This window comes from Thunnus maccoyii, chromosome 10 (assembly GCF_910596095.1).
Source record: "Thunnus maccoyii chromosome 10, fThuMac1.1, whole genome shotgun sequence".
In the NCBI taxonomy this organism is placed as follows: domain Eukaryota; kingdom Metazoa; phylum Chordata; class Actinopteri; order Scombriformes; family Scombridae; genus Thunnus; species Thunnus maccoyii.
The window spans coordinates 1,284,117-1,309,695 of NC_056542.1; the positions used below are offsets into that span (position 1 = coordinate 1,284,117).

General features: G+C 42.0%; 1 protein-coding gene across 4 annotated transcripts in view; it reads right to left on the reverse strand.

Moving 5' to 3' along the window:
* Positions 1-352: 352 nt before the first annotated feature.
* cpne4a (copine IVa) overlaps positions 353-25,579 on the reverse strand; it is an 81,113-nt gene continuing 55,886 nt past the window's right edge. For 3 of the 4 annotated variants that reach the window (XM_042423217.1, XM_042423218.1, XM_042423219.1), the window contains exons 9-16: positions 17,103-17,189; positions 14,862-14,921; positions 12,196-12,329; positions 11,590-11,644; positions 10,231-10,282; positions 6,913-7,046; positions 5,114-5,350; positions 353-1,631 (exon numbers count right to left, since the gene is read on the reverse strand). In XM_042423217.1, the coding sequence (XP_042279151.1) occupies positions 1,500-1,631; positions 5,114-5,350; positions 6,913-7,046; positions 10,231-10,282; positions 11,590-11,644; positions 12,196-12,329; positions 14,862-14,921; positions 17,103-17,189 (891 nt within the window). In that variant the 3' untranslated portion in view covers positions 353-1,499. Of the gene's footprint in view, positions 1,632-5,113; positions 5,351-6,912; positions 7,047-10,230; positions 10,283-11,589; positions 11,645-12,195; positions 12,330-14,861; positions 14,922-17,102; positions 17,190-25,579 lie in introns of those variants that run through there. The other variant, XM_042423220.1, reaches the window with a different exon arrangement.

A 25,579-nucleotide genomic window follows, 5' to 3' on the forward strand; every position in this document is an offset into this window, starting at 1 on the left:
CCAGTTAAGGGACCAGTACGCTCTCATAGCTTCACAGTTGCTCCCCAACACACCTTCACAACATTTACACCAACGTCTCCCAGCGATGGTCAGCTGTATGAGGAGGATGAAGACCACCTTCAAGTTTGGACGTTCAGAACAATTATAAGATCAAACATCATGTTTACGAGCGACTAAACTAACCTTCCTGCTGATCCACGTAAAGAAAGCGAGACGTGTTCAATCCGTTAATCTGCACCGACTCAGACGAGCTGAGAGGACAAACCACTGACACAAACTCTCTGAACCAAAATAGTTTTCATGTCAGGAGTCGTTTGTGTTTATTGATTCATTGGTTTTATTTGCCGCCAACCGTAGCGAGTGAAGAGCCGATCGATCAATATAGATACTGTTCATAAGTTCAGAACATAGAAACAGCAGATTCATGTGATTTAAACAGATGTTTGTGCAAATTTCACTTCACTAAATGCGCCAGAGAGAAAAAAGAAGAGACTCAGAGTTGAAGAGAACATGGCCGCCGCGTCTCAGAGTCAGTTTGCATTGATGCGTTTGATAAAATGGAGGCGTTTCTGATCGATGAGACGTCAAAAACGTTTTCTATGTGGATCAGCTGATCAATAATAACTTATCTGTACCATCGACTCCTGCGTGACGACTGCGTCAGAGCAGAGCTTTATAAAACTGGACGGTTAATATGACAGTTTCCTTTAAACTGAAGCTGCGTCAGTGATCAGCTGACTGCAGTCACATGATTTGATCTGAAATGTTGTTACTTTATTTCTCAGTGACTGTGCGACTGATTCTCAGTGATTCAATTAATGATTTAAGTTTGATGTTTTGGTGAAAACAGACGCAGGTCTTCTGTTCAGGATATTTAATATTAGAGGAAGATTAAGCAATTAAACAATAATAGCTAATTATAGTCAGTAAAGCTTAGTTTGACTTCATTTTAAACATCTTATTTATATGTAGTTTCATTATGATAGTAAATTAGTGGTTTTCATTATGTTGTAACATCTAGCGAACCAGCTTTAGCTACTTTACACTGAAAATAGTTTCCTCATCACAACATGTTCAGGTGTTTCTTCATAATCTCAGACTGGAGGCAGCATCAGCATCGTCATCAGGACGTCGATCTGTCCGACTTCTCAGTGTCAACATGCACTAATGTGCAGAAAAGCAGCAAAGGTTGTCTGTGTGGTGCGTTGTGTTTGCAATCTGATGTGTTTGGTGTGTTTCGCCATTTAGAGAAACTCTCTAACACACGTTTACAGTTCAGCCTCGACTCTTTATGAAGTCTGAAGTCAGATAAATGAATCCTGATGTAAACTGTCTGTGATTAGATTCATGTCTAAGATGAGCCGCCTCGTCGTAGTGAAACGCTGCGTGTAGCACCTTTAACGTCACTTTAACAAAGAACAGAAAACAGTAAACATTTTTCTCAGTCCAGGAGTTGTTGTGCTGTCCGGGAGCAGCGGCGGCGGCGGCGGCGGCGGCTCTCAGGGGCCAAACGGCCTGGAAGACTGGTACTCGCTGGGCACTTTGGGCTTGATGCCCTTACTGTTGTAGTAGTCAACCACCTGGTTGGGCACTTCTGCCAGCACGCTCTTAGCCAGAGCCGCTGGAGACGCCTGAGGAGGAAGAAGACCGAGCAAACGTCAGTCAGACAGAAACCAGCTGCATGATGGGACTTTTATTTTACAGCATATTTAACATTAATCACCTTCACTTCTGTTTCAGCTGAATATTTTACCATCATCTCATCAGTTATTAGATTGATTTTCTTCATTACTGTTCACCATGAAACCAAAAGCTTTCTGCAGATTCATTTAATCAGCATTTTTTATTGAAGTTTTATTATAGTCAGAATTAATCTGAGTGTTGGCAGCTGCAGACTGACCTCTGGTCTCCTTTATAGAGGACGTAAAAACAAGTTGACATGTCTAACTGTCTCACAAGTCTGAAGCTTGTCGGCGTCTTTGCATTTTGTCATTTTTTGTCTCATTCCTGAGCTGCTGTGTGTGATTCGATGCATCAGATTTCATCCTGGTAGCTGGTTCATCACTAATGTATCACTGGCTTGGTTGGATCCTTACTGACAAGAAGAAATAACCATCTGATGATATTATAATAATAATAATCTTTATTTATATAGCACCTTTAAAAACACTGTTTTGACAGACAAAGCAAAAGTAATCCAATGCAAAGCAAAGACACAACAAACAACAGAGAGATGATAAAAAAGATTAAAAGACAATATGAAGATGCTTGAAAGACAACGTTAAATAAAAGCAAGTCTGTAAAAATGGATTTTAAGAAGTGATTTAAAAGAAGTCAGTGATTCTGCAGCTTTATCTCCTCAGGCAGGTCGTTCCAAAGCCCTGATGGAAAAAACCATCTATAAAGCTTCCAAACTACCTCACATCTCTCGTTTCAACCCAGAACTGGTTTCAAATGGAACAAACTGCAAACTGCCCTCAAACTACAGTCTTTCATTCTTCTTGTGATGTTCTTTATGACTCCTGTAACTGATTTTATTAATTATTTGTCTGCTGTTGTTTCTGTTTGCTGAGTCTGTCTGATTAAATAAAGCTCCATCCCACACTGTTGATGGTGACAATCAGCTGTAACATACATGTTAAACCTGATTGGTTGTCTCCATGGCGTCCAAGCTGATATTATTAAAAAAAAAAAAAGTTTAATGTGACGTTTTGCAGATGTGTTTTTATTTTTTGAAGATACGTTGATAAAAAGCATAATCAAGGTACAGAATATTTGCTGTTAATTAGTTGTAAATACAGAAATCAGAGTTTTTTTTATTGCAGGAACGCAAACGTCCTGCTTTTAAATCCTGAATTGAATATTTCTGTTTCTTGCTTTTGGGAGAATTCACAGACAGCAGCCGTTAACTGTGTCAGTGTCACTGAGAGCCGCTCGCCTCGTTCTGCTGCTGTCAAATGAAAATCGCTTCCTTTTGGGCCAAAGACAGAAACTCATTCATCACACAGATTAAACCCTGGAGGGAAAATATATCCAGCATCTCTAAAATGAGTCCAAACTGGTGAAAATAAATCTGCACTGTTCTGTACAGTCGCTAACCTTCAGACTCGTTACAGACTGAAAATACACTTGAGAGAAATAAAACATGTGCCACTTAAGATTGGCTGGCAGATTGCCTTCTTATAGAGTGAAAACTCATTTTCTTCAATAACTTCCCTCTCTCTCTCTCTCTCTCTCTCTCTCTCTCATCACGTCCTCCTCCTCTTCCAATATGCTCCCATCCTGAATTTAAAACACTTTCTCATCTCTGCTGGGTTTACTGGTCTCCCAGCATGTCTCAGTCATCCACAGATACTGCAGGGTCGCACAAATTTATATATACACTCATAAAATAAAATCTGACAAATTAACACACCAGCTGGTGTCCATATTTAAAGATTTATGGACAACTGAGGCTGTAAACAGCTGAATGTTCCTAAATATTAACTATCTTTATATCACGCTGCTCCAGTGATGATTATGGAAACAGTTGACCAATCAGAGCTTTGTAACAGGATTAGGAATCACATCATCTTCCATCATCAACCCCTGCAGGAGCAGCTCTACGTGCCTAAGGGCGAGGACCCTATTGTTTTTCGTGTGTTTGTTTGTTTCTTTCTTTATTATTACGCCACTTCAGACCTAAATTTGACCCCCTAAACATCTTCCATCATCAACCCCTGCAGGAGCAGCCCTCAATGTAAGTCTGAAGCAGAAAGGCTCAAATGATGATGATTAATGCTTGTCTGTGTTTAACTAAGAACTGTATTTATTAGGGACCGAGCCCAAAAGGCAGAGGACTACTGCCTACTACTACTACTATTGTTTTTCGCATGTTTCTTTCTTTCTTTCTTTCTCTCTTTATTATTACGCCACTTAAACCCTAAATTTGACCCCCTAAACATGCTCAAAAACTCACCAACTTTGGCACGCACATCAGGTCTGGTGAAAAATTTGATAAAATGTAAAAATGAACCCCCAAAGTGCCAAATTGTGCTCTCTAGCGCCACCTATGTAACTAATATGGCCGCCACGGCCCGTAGGAATGTCGTAGAGAGATCAAACCAAAACTCATCTCATCAAGACCTACAAATCATATGCTGACACCCCTGACCTAAATCCAACAGGAAGTCCACAATTAGTCCTTTCAAAATAAGACTTTGCCCCAATTTTGGCCCCCGAACAAATGCTATCTCCTCTGAGGGCGTTAATGGTATCGGCTTCAAACTTTAATACGTGACTTATGACACTGTGCTGAAAAAAAGTTGTTAAAAACTTTGTAATTACTCGAACGGTTTGGATTTTATAAGCCCTGAAAGTTGCAGTACCACATCACCCTTACAATGTAAACCAATAGGGAGGCAATCTATGGGCATGAACTTTGTGTCAAACAGAGGCTTCTGACATCTAAACTATAAGTCTGACCACTTTCAAACCTGTATCAATGGATTTGCAACATAATTTCCTACTAAAATATGATTATTAATGTAAGATTTGGCCAAAGTCATGGGATTTATGAGGAGATTTCACCAGAAGCGTACTCTAAAATCCTCCTCTCCAACTGCTCCTGGTGATGTCACTCCCTCAGTGCTGTGAAACATTCTGCAATACACACTCATTATAAAATCACAGGAGGAGCAAGAAAAGACTTTAAAACTCACACTCTAATATCTCAAAAACAATGAAAGATAGAAAAAACTATCATTTTCAAGATTTGTAGGTCAAAGTCTCGTGGCTCATTTAAAGTTCAAATGAAGTTTGTATCTAAAACTATGTGGAAGCAGTAAATGTTCAAAAAGGTGTGGGTTCACTCACACTCTCCATTCAAATATATGAGTATTTTTCTGTGTCCAGCTGCAGTTACTTATTGTCTCTACACACCTGACAGTACACATGTCAATCAAACTATCAAAATAAAAGCACACCATACATGTAAGAAATAGCCCTCATTTTAAAAAGCAAAATGATCTGATCCCGACGGGCCAGAGTGCGAGGTCCCGACCAACGCTGCTTGCAGCTTTAATTATATTTATATTTATATTTATTTTTTTGAAAGTCCTTCGCGGAGACTCACGTGTTTGAAGTTGCGGAAGGGGACGAACTGGACGATGTCTCGGAGGACGGGTTCTCCTTTGGGTGAGCGCAGGATCCCGTCATCGCCGTCCAGCATCTGCATGTCGCTGAAGTCGGCGTTCCCGATGCCGACGATGATGACGGACATGGGGAGGTGGGAGGCCTGGACGATGGCCTCCCTGGTGTCGGCCATGTCGGTGATGACGCCGTCCGTCAGGATCAGCAGGATGAAGTATTGCTGCGAGACGAAAGAACATAAAACCGGTCAGCAGATGTTTGACCATTTTAACATGTTCAGTTTTAAATGCAGCTGCTGTTTTAAGTCAATCAGAAAATCTGAAGAAGAATCAGATTTGTTTTCTAGAGCAGTGATTCCAGACCAGGAGAACCAGTACTTCTGTTTCCTGCAGGTACTCCGAAGTAATCTCATCTAAAAAGTAGTGTCTTATGTTTCAGCGGCGTAAGCTGGTCGACTGCCAACAGAGCCCGATGTAATAAAAGAGCGTCGTGATTGTGGCGTTGGGAGGAGAGACGTTCAGGTGGATCCTGGGATAAACGTCTTCATGCACAAAATCTCTCTCCCCCTCTGAAGAACTATATTTCTTTAAGTTATTGTCTTCATCATACAACTAACTACATGAAGGTTAAGAACGCTGAAATGAACAGACATGCTGAGTAGCGTCAGCTCAGTGAACCAGACGGCAACGACCATGTCAGCTTATTATCCAGACTGGAGTGATGATCATGACAAGAGTCCAAATAATTAAGAAACAGTTTTCTAAAAGTAAAACATTTCTAATATAGATTAAAAGCAATAGATTAACAGTTAAAATAGTTTCCAGTTCCTGCTGCGCCGACTGGTGGCAGTGAGATGTCAGTTTGATCAAACCAACCTAAACATCTACAGTTCAGTCGTTCAGACAGATCAATACTTTATTTATCTGGAGGGAAATTCACATGAACCAAACAACATGATTAATAACATGTTATATAAAACAACGTGACAAGAAAACTGAATCTAAGCAAACAAAAACTAAAAGTGATGAAGCTGTTGAACCGAAACCGTCGATGACTGATCAGACCTGAAGTATTTACAATAAATACATATAAAGAAGTAACATTCTGTTCAATCACATCCAGCTTTCTGTTTTGTTTTTTTTGTATTTATTGTATCATTACTGTCGTTACAACTGGAATTATTCTTTTGGTTTTCTTAGATTCAGTTTTCTTGTTATGTTGCTTTATAACATGTTATTATTATCTTGGTTTTATGGAGCTGCGACAACACGTGAATTTCCCTCAAGATAAATAAATGATCTGTTTATCTAAAATCAGTTCAGATGAGCAGATTCGGAACATGATGGCAGGTGTTGTTGGAGGACGTTCGGCTGTAATGCTGCACACTTCATGTCTGTCTGTTGATGTCTGTTGATGTGCTGGAACGTCTCAGATCAACTTTTACCTTCACTTCATGGTTGACGTTCAGTGAAACAAAACTAAACTTCAACAAGCTAAAGGAAGTCGGTCCCTGAAGCTCGACACTTTACCTCCTACGCCGACTTTCAACCTGATCGCTTTGGACGAATCTGCCCAAACAGCATCAGATGACAACCTGTCGCTGCTCCTCAGCAACGCGTTTGGTTTCATGTAGAGAAGAGTGAGTTTAGAGAAGTGAGTTTAGAGAAGTGAGTTTAGAGAAGTGAGTTTCCTGGTTCACAGATGAGTTGAGAGTCAGTGTGAAAGCAACAAACGGCAGCAGACTAAATGAAGATGGATCGTTGAACATGGTGACTCTCTCACCATGGCCTCTTTGGTGTGGACTTCCTGCGAGGCGGAGTTGGCGACCTTCTGGATGATGGGGGCGATGTTTGTGGGGCCGTAGAGCTGCAGCTTCGGGAGGCAGGCCTGGTAGGCCTCCACCACGCCCTGGATACCTGACGGGGACACAACAGCAACAATACAAATCACACCAATGAACGTCTGGCAGGAGACGTCCGGTCTGATTTCTGAGCTCTTCATGTGGAGACGGCTGCTGACGGGATGAACTAACTGCATCTTTACATCTCAACCAGCGTGTTAGTGGAGGCTGAAAACGACTTTACATGTTCAAACCCTCCAACAGGCAGACTGGAGACAGACCAATGAACCAGAGCTCAGAGGATCATATATATGAGTAAGTAGCAAGCAAAAGTTCTTCAGGTGTTTAAATTGGCATCAGTGTTGTTGTAACCATCCAGTTTATCCAACATTAGCTTGTTGCTGCTTCACATGACAGTAATGATCATGTAGTTCTGTTAGTTTGGCTGCTTTTACGTCCTCATGGTGTGTCGTTAAAAACACAATTACTGTAATTAACACCGAGCAAGTTCTGCTCCGTGTTCTGTCAGACTTTTAAAAGGAAGGCTTTTATGTGAAGGAATTAGCAGAGCGGAGGCAGGATGTGATGGAGGGAGGAAGGTACAGCTGATCCAGGATTTAAAGAGAAAGTTTTAGGAGGAAAAAGAAACACAGCAGCAGCAGCCCAGGAGGCAGAAACACTGCTGAGACCTGACCTCTGCTGCCTTCACACTCAAAACATGCATGAAGATATGTTGCTATGATATTAAATAAATATTAAATACAATTATTTCATGTCTATTATTTTTTGTAATTATTCTAGTAATGTTTGTAGCTATAAAACAGCTTCCTCTTATTATTCTACTGCAAACTTAACATTGAATTCAAAAGCACATGCGGTGCTACTTGTTCTGCTGAGAGCAGGAAACAGCTCATCCAGGAGATGAAGATGAATGAAGATGAATGAAGATGGATGAAGATGGATGAAGATGGATGAAGATGGATGAAGGCAGGTTTCAGTTCAGCCTCTTGCTCCATCTGATCATATAATTCTGGATGTTGTTGCTTCTTGTCCAGATCTACAAAAACATCCGGACGGCAAAAACTTACAATATTTTAACTTTTGAAGGCAATGCTGTCTATCGTTACCGTTGCCGTCATCTCATCCATTAAAATGATATCGAGTTTGCCGTCTACCATCTTCCTGAATCCATGTGAGCGCAGCATTACAGCTGCATCTAGATGAACGACTGTTCTGCTAAATATATTTAAAGGCACAAACACTCCACATCTACTATATCACAGCTGTTTCTGATTGGTTCCCTGCAGGGATCAATACTGAGTCTTCAACAGCAACAATTCTGGATCAAACTGTGACACATTTGCATAGTTTTCACACAGAAAGCCTTCAGTGACTACAGCCTTCAAATGTCCTCAAAACATTTGACATGTTTACATCCTCACTGCAGGTGAGCTGCGCAGCACGACGCTTCTAGTTTAATTAAATTTTGCTCCATGAAACAAGAAGCCAGAAACAGAAGCCTCTGGAGGAGCGTTCAAGTTCACTTTCTGGATGTGTCCCAGGATGCCCGGAGGCAGCAGTGATGTGATTTAGTGTCTGAAGGTCACAGAGAACAGCATCACACTCACTCTCAGCTTTAATTAAGAGTGCTGAAGTGTCTCCGAGAGCCGATCAATGACCTTTAGTGTCCGAGAGGATGAGAGACCTTCAGCTGAACACAGTTTGTCTCTCTCTCTCTGACCCGATAAACAGGGAACAACATGAGGAAACTGTTAGCTTAGCAGCAACTGCTGTTCACATGTTGTTAGCATGGATGTATTATAAGAGCTGGATACCGGACTAAAAATGGCGCCCATTCAGTCCTATAGGAATTACTCGCCTGGCGCATACACCAAAAAAAGTTTCTAGCTTCCTGGTTTGCTTCCACGTTGTGCGTCCCACTGAATATGCGCAGTAGTGTTTCCCCCGCTGGCCCCGCCCACAAGCTCCCGCTCAGCCCATAGACTTTACATTGTGATGATGTCACAGATTTTTAAATCACTTTTCTCGGCTCGAGGAAAGTTTTACAAACATAAAACCTCCATGGATCAAAAGTTCTTAATAGAAAGAGTCATAATTGATGTTGTTTGCAGTTTTACAGACGTCTCTTTTACAATAGTGGTCTGTGAGGAAAATCCTCTCTGGGCCGCGGGGGGATTTTTCGCTGCAATACCGCGAGTGGCCACTGGGAAAAACTGGCTGCAAGGCTGAGCGGCGGCGCCCTATCCAGCTCTTATTATACATTCATGGTTGTTAGCTAACAAGCTCGAGAGCGGTCCATCAGTATCAGAGTCAGTGACGCTGCGTTTAGGTCAACGATTAGCTTCAAAGCTAACTGCTAACTGCTAAAACCACAACGTCTCCTTGGTGCATTTCTGTTTCTAGACATGATCAATAAACAAGAAAGTTCAGTGTGGAAATCAGACAGACTGCTTGTTAGATGGTGGACTTTTTTCTTTTTTTGATGGCGCTAAGCTAGCAGTTTCCCTCTGCTTCCAGTCTTTGTGCTAAGCTAGGCTATGTTAGCTAACTGAATCATTTTCTTTTTGTCTTCAACAACCAAACAGCTGAAGAGAGATGACCTGTCTCTACCAGCGGTGGAAAGTAACTAAGTACATTTACTAAGTACTATACTTAAGTACTATACTTAAGTACTATACTTAAGTACTGTACTTAAGTACGCAGTAAGCATCTGATGCTACATTACACTTCCACTATTCTACCTCAACCTCATTTGGTATTTACACATAAACTAAAACTTCAACTTCTTTCACTAAACTTCTTAAAATATTTCAACTATTTTAAGTGTTTAATAGCAAAATTTAAATTTTAAAATAAAGGAATTTATTTAAATTATTTATTCATTCATTATTATTCAGATGTATGTTTTGAGGTAGTAATGCACTGCATGAATTCCAGTTTTGGGGCGTCTCTCTGTTTCTATTTACACATAAACATCTTATTAGTCAACAGAGGACTCGTCCGTGTTGTTCTCATTCTGCAGGATGAACAGCAGCCTCCAGTTTACCTGCATCATTCACACCTGAGCCTGAGTCACCTGGAGATGCTTCTGTCATTAAAGGCTTCAGATCGATGGAGCTCCTTCGACCCGCAGCCTCGTCATCCTGAAACTAATCCTCCGATCAAAGAGTCTCCCCCTGAGGCTCTCTATCAGATATTTGAGTCGTTTTTCAAAGACAGAAGGGAATCAAAGCTCCTACCTGCACACTCCGGGTTCTCCTCGTTAAAATTCACCGCAAAGTCGTGGGAGACCTGGAGAGGGAGGAGGAGGGGGGGGGGGGGGGGGGAACAAGTCTGTTTGATCTCTGCATCCAAAAAAAAAAGCTTCAACAATGAAATAACCACTCTCTCTCTCTGTCTCTCTGTCTCTCCATCTTGTTTCCAGCCTCTTTCATTTTCTTCTTCTTGATATCTAATCTGAGCGGCTGATTGTCTGCTCCTCTCTCTCTCTCTCTCTCTCTCTCTCAGGTGAGGCTGGACGGTTTAATTGTGAGCTGTACATCACTGGGAGGTGACATCAGGGCAGCTGCTGTACAGGAAGTGTCAGTTACTCACCAGTTGCCAAGGGCAACGGTCCACAGACTGATGCTGTATTCATTTCATAGAGTAAACAAACGTAATGTAAGAAGAAACTGTCTGCAACCAAACATCCACTCTCCTCTTTTTTGTGAATGATTCTTATATTTATCATAAATCCACGAGTTCTGATTGATAGATTAATCAATTAAGTTCATTTTTCCTCATAGATGATGTCAGTGATTCACTCCTGAATCATCAGAACAAGAGATGAACTATGTTGGAAAATATCAGGTTCTTTGATACAAAACTACAAGAAAAACTTAAATGAACTACGACTCCCAAGTTGTATTTTGAGAAGAAACATCCAATCACAGAGCTTAAAATTCTCTAACAAGCACAGATTAAATCATTTATTTTCAGATTCTTGGTTGTTCATTACCACTCTGATTAGTACGGAAGCCCTTCAGGACAAAGCACTCACGAGAGCGAAAGCATCAACTTTAAGAGAAACTTGCTCTCACGACTGCCCCTAGTGGCCCGGAGCACTTCCTGTGTAGCAATTAGCTTTGTAGCATTTTTCTTTTTGCGTGTTTTTTGGTATTTATTTAGAAGTTGTTTCCTTTAATGTTTGTTCTTTCATTTTTTCACATGAGCCTCCGGAAATTAGCACCTGTTCTGGCTCGCTCTTCCATAAAACAGCAGCAGAGGCTCATGGGTAATGTAGTATTCAGAGCTGTGCACCAAACTGACAGAAAAACACTTTTGTAAGTGTGTTATTAGCATTTTCTAACTTCTCCTCTGTGAATACACGACAATGGAAGCTGCTTAGACTGCATTGAAAAGTAAAATATGAAACATGAATACAGCCGCTGTGCCCCTGCATGGCATCATGGGAAGGGGGTTACTATTCAACCAGCAGGACCCCCCCGGGGCGAGGAGGAGGCGGAGGCGGACCGGTAATCACTCGGCCTCTCCAGGCTTCCCCCTCGCTGACAGAGAGCATGCTGGGAGAGAGACGGCGAGCTGAGCTGTTAAATTACCTTGTAGTCAGGAGGGATCTGAGCGCCGAAGCCGAACGCCGGGAACATTTTATCACTGAGAGAAGAAAAGAAGAAAAAAAAAGAAGCAGACGGTCAGTCCGGAGGTTAAAATGGAAAAGACACGCAGGAGGAGGGATCGTGATTGGCTGCCAGCAGGAGTTAACGAGCTCATTCAGACTGTCGCTCCTTCAACACAAAGCAGAGAAATCACATCTGATTGGCTGTGTGAGTGATTACTTCCTGCTCGCTTCGTACGAGTGAGAAAAGAGACGGAAACTTCTCAGAAATACAAGACAAGTCGTTTAGGACCAAACAGCTTTGCTCTGTAGAGGAGATATGTTAATGTTCTGCTGTTGTTTTGTCTTAAAGGAACAGTTCAACATTTTCTGAAGCCTCATATAAGCTTCACATCAACCTTTAAATGACTGTGTGGACACACTGTGTTATTTTATCCTCCATCACTTCCATTGAAAACACATTTGAAGGATCTTTTAATATCCAGTATGAACAGGAGGAATGATTACAGCAAGGAAAACCTCTTTCACTGTTCATATGGACACACTGGGAACACTGGGAACCCTCTCATTCAATGTAATGATGACCGACCTGTCGTAGTCCTGGCAGATCTCGCCCACAGCCACCAGAGCCTTCAGGTACTCGTTGGGCTGGTACGGGTGGATGTAGTGCAGCGAGCAGCTGTTACGAGGATCTCCGTTAGACGCCGTGAAGTCGATGGCTACCTGCAGGGATGACAACCAATCAGAGACCAGCGTCAGCTCAAGTCAGCTTTCATGATGTTACTGTGACACAAGAGGTCTAGCAGGGTTCATGGTTGAACTTAAAGACGACGTATTCTGCTCATTTCCAGCTCTATATTTATATTCTGGGGCTCTACTGGAATATCTCTGCATGATTTCCAGTTAAAAACTCCTTATTTATCTTCTACTGGTCCTTTATGCAGCCCCTCAGTTCAGCCTCTGTCTGAAACAGGCCGTTTTAGCTCCTGTCTCTTTAAGGCCCCGCCTCCTGATGAGCCCACTCTGTTCTGATTGGTCAGCTTTCAGGAAGCTTCCTCCGGCTCCGGAGGCTACGTAAACAAACTATAGTAGCAGGATTTCACTTCTTTTTCTCCTTCTTTACTCCAAATGTCAACTTCTCAAATCCATCCGTACATGTTGGAGCTGAATCACATCTTATATATATATTATATTTTAAATATTTGACGTTTTCTCTTTGACATTTTGAGGATCACATTGATGTTCATCATCCCTTATTAATAAATCAGAATATTTTGTAGCACTGGCAGCATATTTCAGGTCTGTATTCACTAACACTGAGGATTCACACAGATACTGTATGTTCAGCACGTTCCTGGTGTGTTTGTGTCGGCAGTTTGTTTCTCTGTGTTTGTGTTTGAGCGCTTACAGCTGTTTTCAACTGGAACTCAACGTTCTTCTTTCTTGATTCATCGGCTTTGTAAAGTGTTTGTCTTTTAAATCCAAGAAGAAAGAAAACAGTCTGATGTGTTCTTCTTTTCAGACGTCTGTGAACTAGAATAACCTGCAGTCTGAGTTTCCTCTGGAGAGCAGCTGATTGGACGCGCCGCTGCACACAAACACACCTGACTTCCTGTTGTTCCTGCTGAACTGAAGCTTCCTCACTTGTTTACATGTTAAGTGAGTTTCTGAGCCTCCTGAGTGATGAAGCCTCTCTGGACTGTTTTAAAAAAAGACCTTTCAGAAAACAAACTTCTTCTCTTTTATTCATCTTCTTCTTCTTCTTCTGGCTGGTTTCAGAGACGTGTTTCCACCAACGACGCTGCTGCTGATTAAACATTTAAGCGCTGAGGGAGAGCGAAGCCGCCGTCGCTGCAGCTTTGCGCGGCGGTGTTGACTTACGTGTTTACATGTGTTGACAACAGGAAGACGGAGAGCGACACCGTGTTTGTGTCGCCGCCTGACTGAAGGAAGGATGTTACGTTGGAGGAGAAAAAGTTTACAAAACTGAAACTAATTTATCAAAATGATCAGTTTCATAAACTGTGAAACTGTCAGTTTGGAGTTTTTGAGGAGATTCTACTAACCTGAGCAGCAGCAGCTCTTAATTAGCTCTCAGTTTTAGAACTACAATTCCCATAATGCTTTGGGGCTGTAAACAGGATTCAGTGAGTTAGCTGCCGTTCTTCTTTTAGTCGATAGTCTCCATTAAAGTCCTGAGAATCAGCTGTTAGCAGCTTCTTTCTCTGGTTCCTACTGGTGACGGACAATCAGACATATTGATCATGTGACATCCTCAGGAAGTGAAAGTCACACTGAATCATATGATAATAATTTAATGAATTAACCATTTAGTCTATAAAATGTAAAAACTGTCATTAAGAGCATCAGACCTCCGTTTATAACAAGCAGGAAATCTGCCACCACCGACACGATTAATCAATTATTAAAATCGTTACAGATTTGATCGACTAATCCATTAATCAATGAACTCTTTCTCTGACTGAGTTATGAGTTGAAGGAGTTTTTTCTCTCCGCGTCACAGTTTGAAAACCGCAGCTTCAACGGATACATGAAGCTGCGTCAGTAACAGCTGAGGAAGACTCAGTGAGGAAGACTCAGTGAGGAAGACTCAGTGAGGAAGACTCAGTGAGGAAGACTTGGCGAGGAAGACTCAGCGAGGAAGACTCAGTGAGGAAGACTCAGTGAGGAAGACTTGGCGAGGAAGACTCAGCGAGGAAGACTCAGCGAGGAAGACTCAGTGAGGAAGACTCAGAGAGGACGAGTTTATTTCCTGGAGGAAACATTTGGTCAGAATCTTCACATCAAACTGGGAGAATCATTTCTTTATGATGGTCTTTTAAGGCTGACTTCATAATTAGTCTGACTGGTTTAACTGGTGCGACCTCAGTGAGAGATGCCGATGCTAACTGGGACAGTCAGATGGATGATGGATGGTGTCGCCGTGGTTACTGTTTCCATGGAGACGTCAGAGCTATTTAGTTCGCGTTCTCCTGGCGGTAAAATGAAACAGGAAGACGACCGGAGTGTGACCTGAATCTGTGTGTGTGTGTTAGTGTGTGTGTGTTAGTGTGTGTGTGTTAGTGTGTGTGTGTTAGTGTGTGTGTGTGTGTGTTAGTGTGTGTGTGTTAGTGTGTGTGTGTGTGTGTTAGCGTGTGTGTGTTAGTGTGTGTGTGTGTGTGTTAGTGTGTGTGTGTGTGTGTGTGTTAGTGTGTGTGTGTGTGTGTGTGTGTGTGTGTGTGTGTGCGCGCTCACTGTAAACTGGATCTGACAGCCTCCCATGATGTAATCCAGGAAGGAGTGCATCTTGATGATCTGCAGACAGGAAATAAAAACAGACTGGCGTTTATGAATATTTAAATGACATCAGATGATGAAGTCAAACCTTCATCAGCTGTTTTCATTCATGCTTCATCCTCACTGACTCGTCCATCAGCTGACTGCTAACATCCAATCAGATTCACCCAGCTGCAGCCTTTAGAACCAGACTCTCCTCAGTCCTGACCATGTTTATGCCCTGGGCCAGATTTTAGAGTGGAGCCCCGCCCCCACCGCCCCCGCCGCCCCGCCGCCCCCGCCGCCCCGCCGCCCCGACACTGCAACACCACTTACTTTTCAGCTGAACTTAAATTTAATAAGGAAGATAAAAAGTCAGTTGAATAAGTTAAAGATCCCCTCCAGACATAACTCTGTTTGGAATAATAAATTGTTTCACCATGTTAGAAATCCTTAAAATGACATTTACCCCCCCCCCCCATTAAACATTCACAATCTATGAACATCCTCCTTCACTGTAAACTTCATCTCAGTGTTTTTAATCTGGAGGCTTCAAGTTGTATACTGGGCCCTGATTGGCTCCAGACTAGTTGTGATGTCACAGATTAGCTCAGAGAAACTTTCCTCCTGCAGCAGAGGGATGAAGTTCAACATATCCAGGCAGTCGGAGGATAAAGAACGCTTCTCATCAACTGTCTGTGTTAACATGTGCGTCCAGGATGTGGGCGTCATCCTGGACTCTACGCTCTCCTTCCGGTCACACATCAAATCCGCCTTTTTCCACCTCAACAACATCTCACGACTCCGGCCGTCACTCTCAAACGCCGTCGCCGAGACCTTGATCCATGACTTCATCTCAAATCATCTGGACTACTGCGATGGAGTCCTGTTGGGGTTCCCAGTAAAACCCCCGCCCCACAGTACCTTCAGACCTCCTCCACCAACACAAAGCCTCGGGACTCGGAGCCACTCTCGGTCCCCCCCTCACCAGCAGAGCCTTCAGTGTGGCGGCCCCCACCCTCTGGAACTCTCCTCCTCTGGACTCCTTCAAACCCTCAAAACCTTCCTGTTTTCTTCTTCTCCTTTTTTGTAAAGCGTCCTCGGGTGTTCTGAGAGACGCTGTATAAATCTCATTTATTATTATTATTATTATTATTATTATTATTCCTACTTCAGTCAGGATGAACAGGTCATTATAATGCAGAGTTGTGAAGAATATAAATACATTATCACAGCAGGAAGCAGGAACGCTGCTCCTCATGTTCTGGTTCTGTCCCAGTCTGACTGTCCCTCCACCAGTCTGACTGTCCCTCCACCAGTTGGCCTCAGGCGTTTCTGCCTGTGTGAGACTGGACTTCATGTTTCAGTCGACAGCATCGTACGCTGGAGTTTATTTTGTGTTCATGTGAGTTTGTTCATGATTATGGTTCTGTGTCAGTCTCGTTAGTCCCGTCAGCCAATCAGCTCTCAGCCTGCTCTTGGTTCGGTTTGTATCTTCGTCCTGGTTTTCAGTTCGGTTTTGTTGGATCCTGCTTAAATAAAGCAGAATGTTCTCCAGCCTGCAGTCTCCTCCCAACACCTCCTGATGGTTTTAAGGTCAAACTGACAGAATGAGATCAGAGTTAATCATCTTTCTGGATTATCATTAAACATAAGCAGATGAAAGGAGGATCGACCGGTCGTTACCTGCCGTTCGTTAGTAAACCTGCTCTCATTCTGTCGTCTCCGCACTAACTCACCTCCTGCTCTCAAAACATTTGCTTTCATTTCCTGCGTCCTCTCGTTTCCTCTCCAACGGCTCATCTATCAAGTTTTAAATTACCTCCCGTCCTTCACAGCCGGCTCTGTAATTTGTTTCCGTGTTGTTTGCGACGCCTCATTCGGCGCCGCTTCCTCTCTCAAACGACTGTTAACTTGTTTTAAAGTGAAAGCTCTTCAGGTAGGTGTCAAGTGTCATCAGGCTAAATGTCATCTGGCTTTCATCCATATCAACGGTGGCAGGATTCCCCAGACTCCCCCCCTCGCTCAGCGTCGTCTGGCAGGAAATGTCAGGTTAGTCACGCAGCTCAGAGCTACAATAATTGGTTCCTCCAACAGTCTGTCAGCCAGACGCCAACGAAAAAACCCAGAAGTAAAGCTTCACCTCTGCTGGATGAATCAGGTTTAAAGTAAAATGCTTCAAACTGAGATGAAAGGACAGAAAATAAACATGTTGGTCACCTTGCACTGGTTGAGGATGACGATCCCGGAGTTCTTGTAATTCTTCTTCTTCACCTTGTATTTGGGATTAATGCACGGCCACTGCACCTGCAACACACACACACACACCAGTAACAGATGAACAGACAGATATTTAGTATAAATCAGAGAAGTTGTTCACACGTTCACAGAACCATCACTTCCTTTAAAGTCCCCAGTATGGATGAACTGGATACTGGACTACAAACACGGCGTCCTGTTCATTCAGATGACCAATGAAGCTAAAAAATCTTCTTCTTGTTGTAAAGAAATGACTCGGATGTCGCTCATGCTTCCTGATCATTACAGAGCATGCTCAGTAGAGACTTCCGCCGGCCGAGCCCGCGGCTCGTTCATTTTAACGAGGATAAAATAATTTAATCACGCAGCGGTTTTAGACGCCTATAAATATTTCTTAAAAGACCTTTTAAATGTTATCAGGCCAAATGGATCAAATTCTGATAATAAAACAAATCATTTCACTCAGAAACATTTATTCATCGTGTTACAGCCGCTCAGTGTGCATCACGTGACAGACAGGAAGTTGTCATTACAGTTCGGCTACTTTGTGAAATTGTCTTTGCAGCCGAGCGCTGATCCCAGCGGACTGATCCAGGTGACCTCTAGCTTGTCTTCAGTTCTTTCTTTCACACCAAACACACGACAAGACAAGAATATTTATCTTTTCAAGGTGACAAATAACAGTCTGCTTAACTACATTTATTTTGAAATTCCACTAACATGCTGCAGCTCTCTTCTCTCCTCCAGACATGAGGTTTTACAGTTGGACTCTTCTTCAAAGTGCGACTTCAGTTCAACATGATGCTCGTTTAAACAAAGACGCTTCATGTCATCAGTTAACTGTTCGTAGACGACGTGAAATAAAAGATGTTTACAGACGGCAGCATCAAGCAGCTGCTGCTTCCAGGTGAACACACTAATTATTCCTCTGGATCTGTGTGTGTGTGTGTGTGTGTGTGTGTGTGTGTGTGTGTGTGTGTGTGTGTGTTGGATTACATAACATTACAAAGGCCTGACTGACAGACATTGTGGAGGGAAACAAAAGCAGCAGCGTCTCGGGGATGTGTTGTGTTTATGTTTCAGACAGGAAACGCTGCTCCTTTCATTCTCCGCAGGTGCATGAACGCATCATATCGATATTTTTCCTCCTCAGTTTTGGATCATAATCAGAAAAGCCTCTATGACTCCATTAATAACCTTCTCTCTCTCTCTCTCATGCACACGGATCGTTTCTGTCGGGGTTTGATTCGGTTCACAAAAGATCAGAGTCAATTTAAAACTAAATCCCTGAACACATCAGACGGCTCATGATCATAACAGTTCATAGGGAACGATGGCTTCTACGTTTGTTTTGGTCATAAAATATTTATTTTCAAATGTTTAAGGGAGAAAAAATCTGAAACCAAAAGGCAGAAATGTACACATTTAATTAGTTTGACATTATTTGGATGAAGTATCGTTCAGTCGGTCACACTGAGCCTGATCGCATCCTGCTACTCAACACAAGAGCATCAACTCTCTGAACAACAACCACATCAGCTTCCTGTTAAACTCTCCTTCTTATCTAAACTCACAACCATGAACACATCTTGTCCTGCAGCTCAGCTCATTAGCTGCTCAGCTGCACTCATTTACTCTTAATGACTTTTAGTCGACATTATAAAGAAGGTTGACTCTTCAAAATGTTCCAAAATGCTGGATTACATTCTGTTAAAATACAATATCTACACATGGCATCTAGAACTGCAACGATTATTTTCATTATCAATCAATCTATTGATTATTATCTCGATTAGTTTGTTTGGTCCATAAAATGTCAGAAAAAGGTGAAAAAGATGAATCAGTGTTTCCAAAGCCAAAGATGATTTTTTAAAATGTCATTTAACAAACTAGAACAAAAGAATTTGGACAAAGAAATATTCAAAATGATTAACTGATTAATCAATAAATAACTAATGTTTGCAGCTCAACTGTCAACTACAGAATAGTTCAAAGTTAGAAGAAATGTTCTTTTAAAGCGTACATTAACAGGATGAAACTGTCTCCTGCATTAAAGTTTGATTTTTACACCTTAACAGAAGAATTAATGTCCTTAATGGCACAAATGACCTGTAATATTACTTTGTATATTTTATCATGCTGTTAGTGATTTTCAGTTATTTATATCCTGTCCTGATGTCAAATGTTAAACATGGTCAAAGTTCCAAAACTTGTTCCAAATTATGTAGAAATTCTGCCTGCAAGTCTAAACTCAGGGCTTTAACTGCTGTAAACGCTTCCTTTGCTGTGTTTTTTTTCTACCTTGCTGACGAGGTGACATCGGCTCGTCGCACATGCTCATAAACAGGTGTCAGCTCTGTAGGTTTTTTTGCTAAGGTGGTTGCTAAGGTGGTTGCTAAGGTGTTGTTCAGCTCCAACATGTACGGACGGATTTGACAAGTTGACATTTGGAATAAAGAAGGAGAAAAAGAAGTGAAATCCTGCTACTGTACTTTGTTTTACGGAGGAAGCTTCCTGAAGCTGACCAATCAGAACAGAGTGGGCTCATCAGGAGGCGGGGCCTTAAAGAGACAGGAGCTAAAACGGCCTGTTTCAGACAGAAGCTGAACTGAGGGGCTGCATAAAGGACCAATAGAAGATAAATAAGGAGTTTTTATTCCAGTAGAGTCCAAAAATATAAATATAGAGCTGGAGATGTGCAGAATATGTGTCCATTAAGGATTTTTTTCTACCCATTTCAAATCTTTAATGCTATATAGACCAACAACACTGGCCTGAAATTAAATTGTAGAGCATAACCTCAATTTAAAATGGTAATTAGATGAAATCTTTTAAATTTTTCAGCTCTAGACAGAAGACAGTGAAAACAGCCTGCAGGTGGAGGAAACACAGGCTGAACTGCTGCTTTATATTCAGCCTGTTACAGCGATGTTCACACCACAAACCCTCCGAGCAAAAGACAATCCTTCAGCTGCCCAAACAGGCCGCCGAGGATTCGCTCTGACTCCATCACATGTAACCGCGGTGACCGTGCGACTGTGTTTGTGTCTGGGCGGTTGGATGGAGGAGGATGGAGGAGGATGAGCGACGAGCTCTCTGGAGGCTTCGGCTCAGAGGGATTCTTGTTTCTGTGTCGCCGGGCCGGGAGGAGACTGTCAGCTGTGGAAGGAGGCCAATAAATAAAACGTGAAGAGAGAAGAAGAAGACAGAGGAGGTTTCCCCCGGCGGGACTCTGTGTGTTTCCTGTGAAGGAGGGTGAAACGGTTCTCCTCCTCTGCTTCATAACAGCAGGGTGGAGAGACTTACAGTGCAGCTCTGTCAGCGGAGGATAAAACGCTGGAAACAAACCTGAGATTACTGAAACCTACTGAAAGAGGATTCACATAACAGGCAGGAGAGCCTGCAGGTGTGATCACTGTTCATACGACTATAACAACTCATCTAGAAAAGGATCATAACTTATTTATATTTTTAATACCAGAAAACATCAAAGTCACTGTATAAACTCAAAAATATCTCCATGGAAACAAACCTGAAATCTCAATAAAATTCCAAACATCAAAACACTGATTAAAGATCTGCAGATATATTTTAAAATATTTAAAAATCTCCTTCTTCCCCTGTATGTAAAAATCCAGAATCTTTGAATCATTTATTGTGTTTATAATGGACACTTATTTTAAAAAGAAGTATAAGAATCAGAGATATCGTCTTTTTTATTTCAAACATTCATCTTCCTTGTCAAAACTGGCGCTTATATTACCCATAATGCAACTGTATCATGCTAGTGGCAGCTAATGTAGCCTGGAGCTGTTAGCCTCAAGCAGAGGTCTGCTAACCAAACTTCTCTCTGACTCAACACCCCCTCATTGTTTTTACTTTACTTTTACTTTTACTTTTTACTAAACTTGTAGTTTTTAGACCCAACTGACGCCGACTCAAGTGGCATCATCAGTGACATCATCAGTGACATCATCAGCCAACTCTGGAGACACAGAGGCTTTTTTTTTACCACTTATAGTTTCAAGTTTCTGGGTCACTTAATCTACAGAGTAGTTTAGTTTTGACTTGTGAATATTCCTCACTAGTCCAGCGGAGGCGGGAAAACGCTGGATGAACATAAAGCCAGCTGGTCCGTTACAGAGTCGATGTCACGATGTCACAAAGACTTGATTCAATCTGAACATATCTGCAGATTCTTCTACACTTTAGCGTTTTTGCATTATTGCACATGTGCATTAAAACTACTGTATGTCCCGACCCACCGTCGCTAACAACAAAAATATATTTTCCTGCATTCTAGAGAAAAAATAGTAAATATATACACCTATAACCCTCTTCAAAATATACTTGAACTTTACATATACTGTGGAGTAACTGCAGCATGAACTTAAATAATGTAAGAACTAGTGATGTGCAGAGAGCCCAGTATTTGTATTTATATTTGTATTTGTATTTGTTGAGGCAGCAAAATTATTTGTATTTGTATTTGAATAAAAGTTAAAAATCCTGTTTTTGTTTTTATTACGTTTTTAATTTTAGAGAATTAAAGATGAAAATTAAAGTGATGTCCAAATAAGGAAATGTGCGTCATGCAGCAGGTGGATGTGACTCCCCTCGTTGAGACCTGCTGATAGACGTCACAGCGGAGCAGAGGAGAGACACTGAGATAGTGATGTAACTGACCTGCACGCTGGTATCTGACATGTTTTTTTCTTCTTCCCAAAAACAAATAATTAAATATTCGTACGAAACAAATATTTGTGCTTTGCCGAATAACATATTTGTATCCGGGCACACCCCTAGTAAGAACATATATAGCATTACTGGCTCTTATACTACTTCATACACCTGGAAACATGCTGAGGTGGAAAATCGCTGCAGTTCAGCTTTAATGTTTGTCATCATGATGTAACTGGGAAAATAATTTAGTAATATATAAATGTAATTTCCAGAAGAGCTTCCTTCTTGTCCTGAGTCCATGTGACAGCAAAATGAATGATCCTCCAGTCACCATGATGCATTTATCACCTTCAGTTGTTTCTGTGTGTCAGTTTTCAGCCTCTTTGACCTGCAGAAGGTGGATATTTGTTGAAGAGAGGAAGAGGAAGAGGAAGAGGAGTCCCTCTGACAGAAAACTGGTGGTATCATTTCATCCCGACAGTCTCACAGGATCATTACTCTGGAAATATTGGACTCCTCGTCACCGGTAATGAGACGGCTGACAGAGCGGCTCAGCTGAGGAATCCTCCCGCCTCAGATTGTTTGTGTGCTTTCAGCCATATGTTGTCATCTTCTGGGAATCTCCCGATCAAACACACAACCTGAATGTTTGGAGACAGAGCGCCGTTAAAGCAGGGACGGGCAGCAGTTTAATTAGTGACTGCCTCATTTCTGTCAAACAGCTTTTCTTTCTGACAGCTGTGTCTTCATTAGCTCGGTCTCTGCCGCCGGTGTGTGTGCGGGGTAATCACATCACGCCGTCTGTCTCGACAAAAACCTGGTGGCGGTTCAGCCCCCAAAGGTGCGTTTTTTAAAAAGGACGTCATGCTGCTAATTGGCAGCTTTCATGGGAATCCTGGAGCTGCAGCACAAAACGGAGATCAGATCGTTTCTGCTTCGACTGGCCGGGGTCAAAATCTGCTGCAGATGGCTGGTTTGTAGCCACATTAGCGTAGCGGCGGCGGGGTAACGCTGGTTAATCAGTCAATGCAGACGCCAGCATCTCTAAACGGTTTCAGCAGAAGAAGAGATGAAGTTATAAAGGATGAGTTCAAAGAGGTTTTCCTCGCTGTAATCATTCCTCCTGTTCATACTGGATAGTAAAAGCTTATTTGTATCTGTATTTGGTTCGGTAATGTTATTTTTCTTCTTGTCAACAAATCTCATGTTTGGATCCAAACCAACAATGAACTGATTTACTAACCAGTATTGTGTGTGTATCAAAGCTGATATATCTGATTAAAAACACGTCAGTGAGTCTCACCGCTGCACTGGGTCACATGTTCCTTCATCATGAAGAGTTTGGTCACGTTAGTTTGTTTAGAAACGGCTCCAAAGACTAATAACAGCATCATGTTTTCAGTCTCTGGAGAGTAGTTCTGTGTACGGCAGACGCAACTGAGCATGTGCAGGAACACAGTTCTGTTTACAGCTTCACCAGCTTGTTGCGCTGCAGATAAACAACCTCTGACTTTGTGCTACATTATAAATTTCTCAAAGAACATCAGAGTCCTGACGTTGTGATTCTGTATTAGTGATGTGCATGTGATGTGTATTTGTTGAGGCAGCAAAATTATTTGTATTTGTATTCGAATAAAAGTGGAAAGAGGCTTAAAATCCTGTTTTTGTTTTTATTACGCTTATAATTTCAAAAGATTAAAGATGAAAATTAAAGTGATGTCCAAATTAGGAAATGTGCGTCATGTAGCAGGTGGATGTGACTCCCCTCACTGAGACCTGCTGATAGACGTCACAGCGGAGCAGAGGAGAGACACTGAGATAGTGATGTAACCGACCTGCACGCTGGTATCTGACATGTTTTTTTTCTTCTTCCCAAAAACAAATAATTTTTAAAATATTTGTATGAAACAAATATTCATAAAAAAAAAAAAAAATCTCACTATTTGTGCTTTGCCGAATAACGTATTAGTATTCGATGGTGGAGACCAAAGCAGAGCTAAAAGGAGACAGAACATCAGACGGTGTCTCTCAGTCTCCTCCTGCTCTCTGTCTGAGGTTTAACTGGTGATGTTCCTCTGCAGTCATCTGGAGTTTCAATCTGTTACCAACCTGTGTCTCTACTCGCCCTGCAGGTGATTGATTGGAGTAAAGTAACCTGGAACACCTGGAACACCTGGAACACCTGGAACACCTGGAACACATCTTTCACTCTCTCTCTGCCTCCCTGCAGGCTCCCGTTTGGTTCGGTTCACTTACTTTAGTTATTTACTTTGCTTTTATGCACCGTCACACACACACACACACACACACACACACACACACACACACACACACACACACACATCTTCCACTCCTGCACATCACACACCACTGACTTACTGATTTCCACACCCCATAATTTACATGTTTAGTTAATTCTTCAATTTGGCTTAATTATATTTAATAAAATATCTTTTTGTTGGTGTGTGTCCGTTCGGTTGCGGCCACTTGATCCGGGTCAGAACAGAGTGTGAGTGTGTGTCGGGAGTGTGGGAGCTGTGGGTGTCGCTCCGTCTGACTCCCACTGAGCCATTAAATTGATTCTGCAGCTCAAGGAGAAAAAGGACTTTCTGTCAGAGTGAACAGATATCTGCCTCACAAGGATATTTCTCCTTCAGGAGGATTTCTGACTCTGCAGGAGTCCCTCAGGAGTCTGAAGCAAACAGCCTCCAACCACAGATCTGCTGTCAACACAGCTGTGAATATGAATAAATGAAATACGAAGCAGTTATACTCTGTGTATTTGCATTTGGTTTCACTTGTTGACATGTGATTGTAAATGCGCTCGGGCTCAATCTGATGCTACATGTTGACGATCACAAAACAGCTTTTTTTTTTTTGTGCAGAAACTGTCTGATTACACAAAATACATCATAAAATATCAAGATAAAACCTTCTAACAGGCAGCTCTGAGGTTCAGTGCTGGCTGCAACATGTTTAGAGGTGTAAAAATATGTGAAGAGCAGCTGATAAGAATCAATGATGTGGACGTTCACTGGTCTCTCTGCTGTCACTCTTAATAATAATCAGCAGGTCTGCCTGTGAGATCCTTAACGAGCAGGTGTTTAACGAGCAGACTGATAGTTACTGACTTCATACGGAGTTTGAAGAAGCTGCTTGTTGCTGTTTGTCTTTTCTCTTAGTAACTGTGTCTTTTATCTTTTTTTGAATGTTTAGTTTGCTGCTCCTCACAGTTTATTATTGTACTTTAAATGATGGGGCTCTACTGGAATATCTTTGCATGATTTCCAGTTAAAAACTCCTTATTTATCTTCTACTGGTCCTTTATGCAGCCCCTCAGTTCAGCCTCTGTCTGAAACAGGCCGTTTTAGCTCCTGTCTCTTTAAGGCCCCGCCTCCTGATGAGCCCACTCTGTTCTGATTGGTCAGCTTTCAGGAAGCTTCCTCCGGCTCCGGAGGCTACGTAAACAAACTATAGTAGCAGGATTTCACTTCTTTTTCTCCTTCTTTACTCCGAATGTCAACTTCTCAAATCCATCCGAACATGTTGGAGCTGAACAACACATGGAAACACCTTAGCAACCGCCTTAGCAACCACCTTAGCAACCAAGGCTCCAGCACAAACGGCAGTTTATGGAGGCGCACAACGAGCCGATGTCAGCTCATCATTAAGGTAGAAAAAAACACCGCAAATGAAACGTATACAGCAGGTTGAAGCCCTGAATTTTGACTTGCAGGCAGCATTTCTACAAATGT